Here is a 12,558-nt window from a genome sequence, read left to right on the forward strand (position 1 = left end):
TGAAACATATCTTGGTTTTTTCTTTCTGATTCCTGACGCCCATTTGGATGTGCTGTGCCCGCATGGCATTTCTGAAAACTTATTGCAGGACCAAATGTAATCACTCCTCTAAATTTCTTCTAATAGATATACTGTAAAGGCAGTCTTAATTTGACTTCCAGTGTACTGTAAATGGGCATGACTGAAGTGTGAGTCTAATCTCCACAGCGATCTGCACAAGCCTACGGGGGAGGTGGATCTGGGCTCTTTCAAAGACTACGATGAAGTTGCCATATAACGTTGCAAGATACTTTCCTACGAAAGGCTGCTATTCAGTGAGCATGGCTGCGTATAAGTACACATTAGGAGAATCCGTCAAATCAAAGTTTATGTCCAAACCTTTGACATGCGGGTTTCGTCTCAGGGAAGAGCAGCGTGTGACCTACAACGAAGCCCACAGTAGGCACGTGCCAATTTATGTCACTGTCTGTCCTGGTGTGGACCGCACATCTCCTTCCCACTGCCCATCCACAGCACATCGCTCACTGAGCATGTGGACAGATGCCGTGTCTCACCTCTGGAAAAACGGGGGAAACCCTTGTCCACTGCCCTCCAATTCACTGGTGAGACACAGGATCTGCCAGGCGGATTTCACCTTCAGAGAGAACATCTCCAGTTCCCGTGGTCCGCCCGGACCCGGGGAGAGGGGAACTCCCATTGAGATCAGGGGAGGGATCAAAGAGCAGGGGTTTGCCCGAAGCGGGCTGTGGGGCAGCCCTGCCGTGGGTGATTTAACACCTGCACATTCCCAGAGCTGGCAATCAAAGCTGAGAGCGTCTAATTTTTTTCTGTTGCCAAATTTGTAAGTTCAAATAGAATTGGGGGGTTTGGGTTTTTCTCAGATTTTTCTGTAGAAAGCTTTTCTGTTTCTCAGTCGCGTGGATCATGACCTTTTCAGCCTCTAATTAAATTGAAGCCATACAAAGTGTTTTGGGCAGGACTTGCGGGTGGTGTAAGTCAGAATGAATCCGTAGCGCCGAGGATCAGGCCCATCACACTTTTAAAAAAAGTCAGCTGCTTTCTTATTCAGGAAATAAAACCTAAAAGGTTCTGATGTACCATTCCCCTAGCTTTAAGCCAGTACATTTCCACTGCAATCAGCTATAACTAAATCACTACACTGTCATGAAGTTGGAGTAACGTGGGTAAAAACCAGTTTTCTTCCACATTGTCCTGTCTAACTTTAATGATATCTTGGGCATCGTGGCTTAAGCCAAAAAAAGCACTCTTTTCATATGATCTTTAGTTGATGCAAGTTTTCAACATCCTAGTCTTTATATTGCAATCTTTTAATTGTTGTTTACTTTATTTAATTACTGTTTTCCTTGCTAATTCTAAATATACATCTTTCCTCTCTACTTCAAGGCTTTTGGGACTTTTCCAATCAGTCCAGTATCAAAGAACATTTATGGTCTTGTATTTAAACTTCTCATGCTTGTAAACTAAAACCTGCACAGCCCTAAGGCCAAAGCTTTGGCTGTGTGTTGTAGGTAGTTGATTTTTTTTTAATGTATACGCTAATCTTTTAGGAAGAAGGTCTTTTGCAGAAGTGAAAATCTTATCAGAAAAGTTTGATGTTTACATTTTCTGATTTGGATGAAAAGATAAAAATTGAAAAATCTGAAGCTGATCAATGAAATTTCTTCTTCTTTCTTTTTCCCTCTTTGTTCTTTTTGTTTTTCCATGTTATCTCTATGAAGGAGGTGTGAGAAGAAATCTGTGAAGACCAAAAGCCTTTCCATTTCATGTTGAAAAAAAAAAAGAGCTTTGTTATTTTATGAACAGGGGAACATTTGGGAGATAATAGTTTCCTTTTGGAATTTCATACATATATATATATATATATATATATATAAAATGGAGCTGAGACACCCCTAGGCTCCTCAGGCACTTCAGTACTAATTGTACTCTTCCTGTGATATTTTCCAGGATGTCTTTTGTTTGAAGGACTCAAGGCACTTGCCGTGAAGGAGATCTTTAAGACTGTCTGGTGGGGAAGCTCTGCACTCGTTAAAGCACATGAAGTAAGACAGAGAGGGGCAGCATCACTGCGGTGCAAACATGTGTAGAAATGCAAGTGGTCAGATGGATTAGTAAGTGATGTGGTGGGACAGGAGGGCTCTGTGAGTGCCAGGGACCCTCTGTCTGTACCTATATGTGTTATGGGGTGTAAACAGCCTGCCAGTGGCTGCACACATTAGGTGTGTGCCTCTCGAGCACGACTTTTGAGTTCATTTCACTTGCAAGGATGAGTTTGTGCGCTCTGGGACACATCGCTCCGTGATGTGAGATAACATGTGGGAAGTGGGAGGAAAGAAGGAGGTTTGCTGCACAAGAGTTCACCCCATCGGACATAAAACACTTGTACAGACACTCCCGCAGTCAGAGAAAAGTCAGGGGATTTGCTGCAGCCCCGCTGGGAAGGCAGAGCAGGGCTGAGGGGTCTCCCAAGCTGCCTGCTCCCCCCACTGAGCCCCTCGCTGCCTCCCAGGGAAGAGCCCCCCACTCCAGTACCCACCCTGACACTGCCCAGCAGCCGCACGTCTTCCAGATGTTGTGGTCGTGCCTCAAATTGCAGTGCGGAGTGATGGACAGCTTTCAGGAGAAGCAGAGCTTGGAGTTGGTTTTGGCGATACTATAGTGCTGTGCAGAGCATTGAGAGATGGGGTTGGAAATCTCTTGATAATAAACTTTCTCACGAGATTTTTGGCAACCTTTGCATCTTGTCCCAGCTGGAAATGCTATGAGAACATCTTTTCTCGGGGTATTTTGTCACTCCCAATTTCAGACAGCAAGTGGGAAAACATTTATTCTAGCATCAGAGAGCTTCAAAAAATGGTCCGGTAAACTGAATCCTAGAACAAAAGGGAAATTGAGGGGCTTTTGTTCTATTTAAACTCTTTCAACCAATACGCTACAGAAGGTCATTTGAAAGTTACAGAAATAAGAGATGAAGAAAGCTGTCCAGATCATTGGGACATCTAATGAATCTCCTTTTTGGTTCAGAGTTATTCGTTCTAATCCAGTGTCTTGTATTTTGTCAGTCTACTTTTAAACAACCCAAGCAATAAGCTTTCTACTTCTTCCCAGAGACACAACAATAAAAGCCAGTAGATCTCAAGTCAGGATTATTTTTTTTTTTGCTGATAACCAGAACACTTTTTTTTTTTCCTCTCTTTTTCTTAGCACTTGGCCTCACGAACAAGTTACCCCTGCTGAGCTCAGCTCTGGTGGTGACTGCGTGCCCCCTCCTAGCACGCAACGAATGCGGCTGAGCTCTAACCTATTTCAGGGCAGTTTGGGGCTTTTGGGCTAAAAGTGCACAGGTAAAGAGTTACTGTGGCTCTGCTGACACATGCTAACTTGGCAAGTGACGTATGCCTTACATGTGTTCAAATTTTTAAATCCATCCCTGATGTTCCCTGGTTTAAAATACCCCTGTAAATAATAACTCTGCTCCTGAGGCATTTATATTAGCTGGGCACTTTAATTCAGTGCTCAGGCAGGCTATACCTAGTTAACTCTTACTCCTTTCGTGTACCTTGGTCCTTCCATCTGCCTCATCTCTTTTGCTGCTGCCTCCTGAATTTCCTGCAGTTTCCCCGCTCCTCTGGCGCTGGGGACCGCAGCGCGCTGCTCCATGGGCTCACCTCGCAGCTGTTTACGAGCACATCATAAACAGGAATTTAGGTTTAGGTATGAGCGTAGCTTTGTGTGACCCGAACAGTGCACTTTCCACACCTCTAATAATGATTCCACTAAGGGCAGCTGTTAATTTCCGGACTAATATATTGTGTATTGTTTTCCTAAAGTTTCCCCCTATCCTTTTAACAACTGCCCTTTTCAGACAGATACGCACCTAGAGCTCTGTTGTTGTGTCTTAATTATCTGCAGATCACATATGATCAATGAAAAGCTCCTCTCTTCGCCCTGCCAGCTCTGTGAGCCCAACCTGGGATCTCACAATGAACCCAGGATCTTTTTTTTGGTTACACATCATTCCCAGGAATCCTGTTTCAGCCTGAACTCTATTATCCATACAATTAAGGTGAATTTGAGCTGCCATGTAAAGTTTTCAAAAGCGCTTAGGTGACCTTAGAGGCTGGGGCTTATTTTCAAAAGTGACTTGGTGCACTCAGGAGCCTAAGTGAATTGATCTCTATTAACTTGTTGCTCCCTTATGATTTAAATGCTTTTGAAAAGGGAAGTTGGGGTTCCTTAGGCATCTCAGGCATTTCTGACAAGATTGCTAGTGTTATTTAGGCGCAAATGTGTCAGACCTCAGCTAGCACAGAAGAACTGGGGAAGTACCAAGTTTAATTTTCAAACTAAAATTTGAGTTTTGGGGTGTAATGCTCAGAACACTTATGCTGGAAACGAAGACAATTTGATCGTGAAAGTGGTAAGAATAAACACGAAACCCTTAATTTCTGCCTTTAGTATAGTCTCAGTCTAAGTGACTGAGACACACTGTGGCGGCTGCTGTAAATCCCCGTTCGGGGACACTCAGTGTAGCTGAAGGAAGCGAGAGGACGCGGTAACAAATAAGACTCTCTATTATATTACCAGCCATTTATTTGAGGCTCTGGCATTTTTACTGGGTACTTGCCTTTGCTGTAATGGGCTACTCCTCTTTGTGGTGCCTAATGTCTTCTTATAAATGTTTCTAAAAAAATATGAAAACTTTAAAATATGAAAAAAATACAGCATGGGCATGAAACAGCAATGTTGCATATAGCTGTATTGTTGCAGATAGGTGTACTCCCATTTATCTTGAGTTTTGCCTCGGAATATTCTTAAATGTCCTGAAATCGAGGTCGAGAGTTTTCTGCTTAAAAGTTTTATACTATGCCAACTAAATGGACTCCGTTCCTCAATCAAAATGCAATTGTTAATAATTTTCTGTTTCTCAGTCACGTTCACAGTGGTTCTTCATTGCTTATATTCTCTCATCAGCATATGTTGCTCACAAATAGCTACTGTAATGCTGCTGGATGAAACACACAAAAGGTACATTAGAAACAACCTTTAGCCCAGCTGGGCAAATTAAACTCCCACAAACACTAGCAATTCCCTTGGAGTTAGAGTAGAGTTCATCAGTGTTACGTATCATTGTCCTGGAGTGAGATTCACAACTGAATTCAAAGCGCACATTATCCTACACTATTAGAGAAAAAAACCAATGTGTTACTGACCCAGTCTTACCTTGGAGAAAGATATGAAGGACTACCTCCCTTTAAACAGATTTTTTTTCCCCCTTTAGTTTCAGTGCTTTAATTACACTCATCTCTATATTAGTTCACACCTATGGAGAGAAAGTCACAGAGGTCCAGAAGAACAAGGGCTGCCACACTTTTGTGGGCAGACAATCAGTTCATGGAACTTATGGTTGAAGACGAGAAATTTATTTTCATATTCCTCCCTCTGCGTGCCTCAACTTGCTTCTGATCTTACGGGGCACTCCGTTCGCAGTGGTTAGACGGCTCCTAAAAGCCAGCGTGACTGCAGCAGCAGCAGTGTGGCTGACGGGAGAGGGTCGCTGCAGTCCGAGTGAGGGCAGGACGGGGTCTGTCGGCTGCGACGGGGTTGCATCAGGCGTAAGGCAGGCAGGAGCCCATCTTTTGGGTTTCTGTATTTTTAATCTGTGTGATTAGATGGCGTGGGGATGGCAGCCCCTCGGTTGTGATGCAGAGATCATTTGATTTTTTGGTGATGTGCATACTTCACGGTGATTTTCAGTGTGTTTTTGTAATTAGGCATATTTAACTGTGCCTTGTTTTACTGCTGTAGGAAGAATCTCATTTGTCAGCAGTTTTAAGCTTTGCCAAATAAAGGCTTATTGGCAAACTGCATTGAGCACTCTGATAATAACCCAACTTTAGAAAACACACACCCTGCTGTGTTGTATTCAAGCCATGGTGCTGTTGAAATTAAAAGGGGAGACAATGCCTGCTTTCAAAAACTGGAGGTTCTTTGTATTCTAATAAAAGCCTAAATTAATGTTTTAAAAGGTTATTGCTATTTTTTAGCAGCTAGCTGGCACTGTGTATAAATCTTATTTAGGCAAGGTCCTACATTATTTCACTGTTTTTAACACGTCAGCCAGTATCATACTGCCATGGATAATCAGTTCCTGAAATTCATTAGTCCAACCCGTTAAATCCCTTTTGTTTAGCTTTAATAGCAGGGTATTTCTGTGTATTCGGGAATCTAATATATGATGTACATTCTGACAACACCAGCAGGGACCACAAATATTTCTTACATAACCTGAAGGACATATGTTTGGCTTATGGCAAAAATAACCTCATCATTCCTGTGTTTCAGGTTGAGGTGTCCATGTGAGGTCCTTTTATAAGAGCAAAGTAATAGGTACTATGTATAATTTAATCTCGTTGGCTTTTAATACGTTTCCTTCAGCTTTTAAAGAGTGCTCTAGGAAATGGAAAAACACACAGTCAGCTATGAAATTCTATGACACTGATGCAGTCAGGCTGTAAAATATTCTTTGCATCTTAATTGCATTTTATATAGCCGTATAACCTTGTGTAATTCTTAACTCTATAAATCCTAGCTTTGCATCCCGCTCTGGCAGCTCGACGAGAGCGGCGGAGGAATGTTCCCCACAGTTCATTGTTCAGTTCGGTTGTGTGGGCAGAGCACAAACGTCAGGACTGTGCAGGGAACTTGCACTGAACTTCGCAAACTGCTTTTTGCAGACAAAGGATTCTCCTCGCCCCTGTGGATGAACCTGTTCTCTCTCCAAAACCGGTCGTGATTTGACAGCCAGGCGAATGGAGGAGCCTGTTTTATGTAGCGTGCTTTACTTAAAGGTTTGGAGGGCAGTTTAGGGGAGAAGGTAGTTTTATTGGCATATAACTGTTAGAGCAAAGCAGGGCGTGACAGAAGCTAAATACTTACCAGGTGAGAAATCAAGCCAAAGCCAGAATAATCTTTCAGGCACCACCAGCCATGTGAAACACTGACATAATGCAAGCGTGCCTGCAGTGATGCTGTACCCAGCAGCACAACGGATGCGCTTGCCAGTACTTTCTGCCCTCAGATCGCCCTCTTCCAGTGGGAGCCACATCCCCAGCCAGCGCCGCGCTCGCAGCCTTGCGCTTGCTGCCCCACTGTAAAACAGAGGCAGGGAAAAGGAGACCTGAACGCAGAGAAGGGAGACTGTGGTTTAGAAGTGAAGAAAACAGTGGGAGGATCATCAAGCGATGATGGATGTGATCTGTTCAACTCTGTAGCTTATTTCTAATAATAGAAGGTTTTTAGAATGGATAGACAGAGACATAACAGGATCCAGTGGCTGAAAACTGAAGCTGGATAAATTTAGATTAGAAATAATGCTCTGTCTATGCCGAAAATTGCAGCGCAGTGTTGAGATACATGAACGTTAAGTGAGCTAATTCAGAGAGCAAAAGCCATCCAACAGCAGCGGCAGGGAGATCCCAGATTGATTTAGCGCAATAGAATAAAAGAGCCTGCCCAGGGGTCTGTGCTACTGCAGCCCGGCCATTTCCAGCTGCCCGGCGGGCATCTAACCTCACTGAACGTCCCAGTGCTTGACCTGCGATCTGCAGCGGAGGCAAAGCCCGTGACAGAGCCCTCAAAAGCAAGCATAGCTAATATTGCAACATCTCATCGAGGAACGGTGAAATTAGTGAGTGGCGTGCTGTGTTCCACTTTGCACATAGATGTAGACAGATTTTACATTAAGGTCCCCTTCTGGCTTTAGGATTTCTGCACGGCTGCATAAAGTGGATGCTGTTGAGGACCTGTTGAGAAGTACTCAGGGAGGTCAAGCTACTTGCGTAGTTGAAAGTTCCTGCTAAACCAGCTGAAACTCAGAATTTCCATGTCATGATGAATTTTGATATTTTAACATTTGGCTTTGTTTTGCTTCAGAAGACTTTTTTGGTTCCTTGTAGCGCTGAAATTCTGTAATGCTTTTTTCTTTGGAAATAATTTCCACAAAATATATTGGTTCTGACAAATCAGCATTTCTGCAATGGAAAATCCTTTTGGACTGAAAATTTCCAGCTCCCCATCACACAGTTTCAGTCGAACCTCATGGGTTAATCTCCATTAAGTTCCACAGGACCACCCTCTGCAGGAGGGACTTTTACAGCCTCTTTTAGAGAACTAAAATAAAGAGGAACTGACTTTGGCCCAAAGGGATTAATTGGTACCCTTATTTCATTAGGTTATTTAAAGCAAAGATCTCATTAAACTTTCATTGGAATAATGTTAGACAAAGTCTGTAAGCTGCAGCTGTTGGGAAGAAGTAAGAGGTCAGCAAATTACCAGATGATAACAAAAAATAGTATTAAAGTCTGAGAGAGGGAGAATGAAGGGAGAATAAAAGAACAGACTGGAGATTTGGGACCTTTGGATTCTCCATTTTTATATTTTTTGGATGTGTGAGCGCTGATATACCATTTGCACCGTGTAAAATCTGTTGAGCTAAGGAGGCTTTCAGAAGCTGAGGGGACCTCACAAGCCTGGAGTGTCAAAATAAGACTGGGTTGTTCTTGTGGTTCGCGGCTGAGGCTGTTTGGCTCTCTCTGGCCTAATTAGCTGCTGTGTCAGGGATGATTTATGTTCTCTTAGTTCACCCTGTTGAAACTGCTGCACATACACAGGACAGCACTAATGGATTAGTCTTGCCGCCCCCAAAGTGACCACTTGCACGGAGGGATGAGACCAGGACAGCATGGCAGCATGGGGAAGAGAGCAGCATAAACCTGAACTCCACATGCCTTGCGTCACTTGCAGCCTTTATGTTTCTGAACCTGTTTTTTGGTATTTATTTTGTATTAGACATCTGGAAATTAAATTACAAAGTATTTACATTGGTTTAGCCTGAGGAAGGGGAGAATGACGGTTACCCCCTGGTTGGTTTTGGTTAGTTCGAGCCCACTTTCTGTGCTGTTTGAACTTGTGTAAAGCAGAGTTTGGGCTGAGGGGGTCAGACTCCATACAAAGAGCCTCCTTGGGGTCACTGTTGCCATGAGATGACAGGTCCACAGTGCAGCTCCTTTGCATTCGAGGGAATGCACAGTCTGCACTGAAGCTGTAGGACACGTTAGTAAAGGTGTGTTGTTGGCAGTCAGGATGCCTGAGTTCCCATCGCCATCCCACGGCCCCATCCCTCCCCTTCCCGTGTCCTCCTTCCCCTTCTCATCCTTCTCTGTGGTGGTCTGGGCTGTGCTCAGCCTCTCTCAGAGGCCCAACAAAGCCCTGGCCCCACCTGCCCGGGGCCAAGGCACCCAAATGAATCCACATGTGGGACTGGAATTAAATCCACTCCATTTGGTGAATGGAGTTAAATCCAGTTGGTGGCCGGTCATAAACGGTGTTCCCCAGGGCTCAGTACTGGGGCCAGTTCTCTTTAATATCTTTATCAACGACCTGAACAAGGGGATGAAGTGCACCTTCAGAAAGTTTGCAGACAACACCAAGTTGAGCAGGAGTGTTGATCTGCTTGAGGGGAGGATGGCCGTGCAGAGGGATCTGGACAGGCTGGATCGATGGGCCAAAGCCAATGGTATGAGGTTCAACAAGGCCAAGTGCTGGGTCCTGCACTTGGGTCACAACAACCCCATGCAGCGCTACAGTCTTGGGGAAGAGTGGCTGGAAAGCTGTCCGGCAGAAAAGGACCTGGGGGTGTTGGTGGACAGGCGGCTGAATATGATCCGGCAGTGTGTCCAGGTGGCCAAGAAGGCCAACAGCATCCTGGCCTCTATCAGGAATAGTGTGGTGAGCGGGACGAGGGAAGTGATCATCCCCCTGTACTTGGCACTGGTGAGGCCCCACCTCGAGTACTGTGTTCAGTTTTGGGCCCCTCAATATGAGAAAGACACTGAGATTCTGGAGTGTGTCCAGAGAAGGGCAATGAGGCTGTTGAGGGGTCGGGAGCACAAGTGTTACGAGGAGCGGCTGAGGGAACTGGCATTGTTTAGCCTGGGGAAGAGTCTCAGGGGAGACTTTATTGGTCTCTACAACTACCTGAAAGGAGGTTGTAGCGAGGTGGGGGTCGGTCTCTTCTCCCACGTGACAAGTGGTAGGACAAGAGGAAATGGCCTCAAGTTGTGCCGGGGGAGGTTTAGATTGGATATTAGGAAAAATTTCTTCACTGAAAGGGTTATCAAACATTGGAACAGGCTGCCCAGAGAAGTGGTGGAATCGCCATGCCTGGAGATATTTAAAAGACCGGCTGACGTGGTGCTTAGGGACATGGTTTAGTGGTGGTTTTGGCAGTGTTAGGTTGATGGTTGGACTCAATGGTCTTAAAGGTCCCTTCCAACCTAGATGATTCTATGATTCTATTCTATGACTGGCTGCTGGTCTCTCCCCTCCAACACCCTGCTCCCAGAGGTGTTACACAAATGTGACCAGGGACAGTTTGCATTTGTGAGGATTCAGGGAAAAGAAAGGTTCAAAATGCTGCTGCATTCAGCATCATCTGCCAGCACTGCCTGCAGTAAGCAAAGTGAAGTAGCTTGTCATCAAACAAGCTATTTGCTAGAAAAATCAGATTTGAAGCCCTAAGAATTAAAGTTGAATTGATTGTTCTTCCTTTCTGTGACAGGAATGCTAGCGGTGTCATACTTTGATGCCACTAAATGAACTTAATGCTCAGCTGCTGCAGTCAAGGAGGGCTCTGCTTCTTTCCCTTCCCCTGCCTGTGCCCCCCGCTGCTCCCCTTCTGCTGGCACTGACAATTTTCTGCCCCCACCAGTAAACCTGTTCAGAAGGCTAAATCAGCAGAAAACTAACCCTACAGGAATGAGCAGAGAGCCGTCAGCTGGCTCAGATCTCCAACCCAGCTCTTCTGAGGCCAGAAAAATGCCAGTGCACAAGGAAGAGTGGGAGGAGAGGAGGAGGACCATTTTCAGTGGTGGCTATCGTTTAAATCAGAACAGTTCCCCTACAGAGCCACAACCTAAGACTTGAAAATGCCAAGATGGGCACCCTACTCTCACTAAGCCTCCTAAGCTGTCCCTCAGTTCCCACTCTAACAGCTTAGACATCCTACACGCTCCTCTGCAAGCCCCTCGCCTGCAAGCCCCTGCAGCCACCGGCACATCAGATCCAGTCCGCAAAAATACTTGGCTGGGGGAATATTCCTGTTTCTACTTGCTTTTTTTGTATACTTTCATTGCATTGCAAATGCTGATTGTGTTTTTCCCTGGAGATTGTAAATCCTAACAAAGTACACTGAAATCATCAAGCTCTTTCAGTTAGTGGTTCCTGGCCGAAAGAATTTTGTTTTTTTTTTTTTCTGTAAGGGAGGTTACAATCAACGCTTGAAATTTGGCAACTGTTGAAGACCTGTGTAGTATCACTGAAAAAGGTATAAAGAAGTCGTCAAGAAAAGGCAGGGAAATCTGACCTATATCACCAACACCTCTTCCGCAGCCTGTACGTACGTAGAGCTCAGACTCTCGATTAGGTTACCACAGCTTCAGTAATTGTGCTCTTCTGATTAGCAGTGGTAACTGTCCGTGTGCACGCTCTCAGTTCCTGACAGATACATGGAAATGTGACTTAGCATAACTCACTGTCATTGAAGTATAATTTAGTTTAACGATTACTTGAATTATATCCCATTTGCTAGGGACTATGAACACTTGCGCGCGCACACACGCGGAGTTGCCATGACTGAGCTGCCACATGCCAACGTGTCAAGCTGCGGGAGCTGAGTTATGAGTCTGAACTCATACGGATATATTCTACTGGAGGAGAACCAACATATCTGTACTGGGTCTAACAAAATTGAAGGAACTGCGCCTGAACTGAATTTGGGTATCTCGGTCTGTTTCTTTTAGGAAAGAGAAGGGTGAGGAGTGACTTTGTTAGTCATGTTTCGCTGCATGAGGTACCACAGATGGGTAGAAAGCTCTGCAGCCACACAGACGGAACTAGAATGGGCTTTAATGGCTGGAAGCTGAATTCAGACAAATCTGTCTAGAGGTCAAGTGGGATGTATATGTACATATATATTGATCTTTATGAATCTACCAGTGAACTTGTATCGACAGAGGGTCAAATTCTTAGCTGAATTATAATGAAGAGCAATTCCATTAATTTCAGCTGCTCTCTGACATATCTGCATTTCTCTCACAGTTGTTTATATCTTGGTTCTTCAGGAACGGGATTGCTTACTCTATTGCCTATGAAAAACAGTCCTTGTCCTTGATGTTAGCTCTGTTTCACCTAGACTGAAGCAGTGGGATTTGCAGGCCAATATACAGTGTGTTCCCAGAAATGCATACGCATGGTGAATACGTCTGTTGTAAGGCTCACACAGCTCACTAGAAAGCCTTTCTTCTACCAGTCCATCACACATGATCAATACTTGCCTCTCTTCTAGGTTTTTCACATTATGCAGGGTGGTAGTAAAAGATATTTCTCGTATGTTTGAATAAATAGAGGTTATTCTTATCTTCAGCGTTTGGCTTTTATCTCAGAAGATTTGTACACGGGACTTGAGATAGTTCAGCA

At 44.5% G+C, this 12,558-nt stretch overlaps 1 protein-coding gene across 1 annotated transcript in view; it reads left to right on the forward strand.

The window, feature by feature from the left end:
• Positions 1-260: 260 nt before the first annotated feature.
• Positions 261-12,558, forward strand: part of MAML2 (mastermind-like 2 (Drosophila)) — a 107,344-nt gene continuing 95,046 nt past the window's right edge. The window contains exon 1 of the mRNA XM_009881230.1: positions 261-761. Coding sequence (XP_009879532.1) covers positions 261-761 — 501 coding nt within the window. The remainder of the gene's footprint in view (positions 762-12,558) is intronic.

The sequence above is a fragment of the Charadrius vociferus genome, unplaced genomic scaffold (assembly GCF_000708025.1).
Source record: "Charadrius vociferus isolate BGI_N301 unplaced genomic scaffold, ASM70802v2 scaffold1, whole genome shotgun sequence".
NCBI classification, from domain to species: domain Eukaryota; kingdom Metazoa; phylum Chordata; class Aves; order Charadriiformes; family Charadriidae; genus Charadrius; species Charadrius vociferus.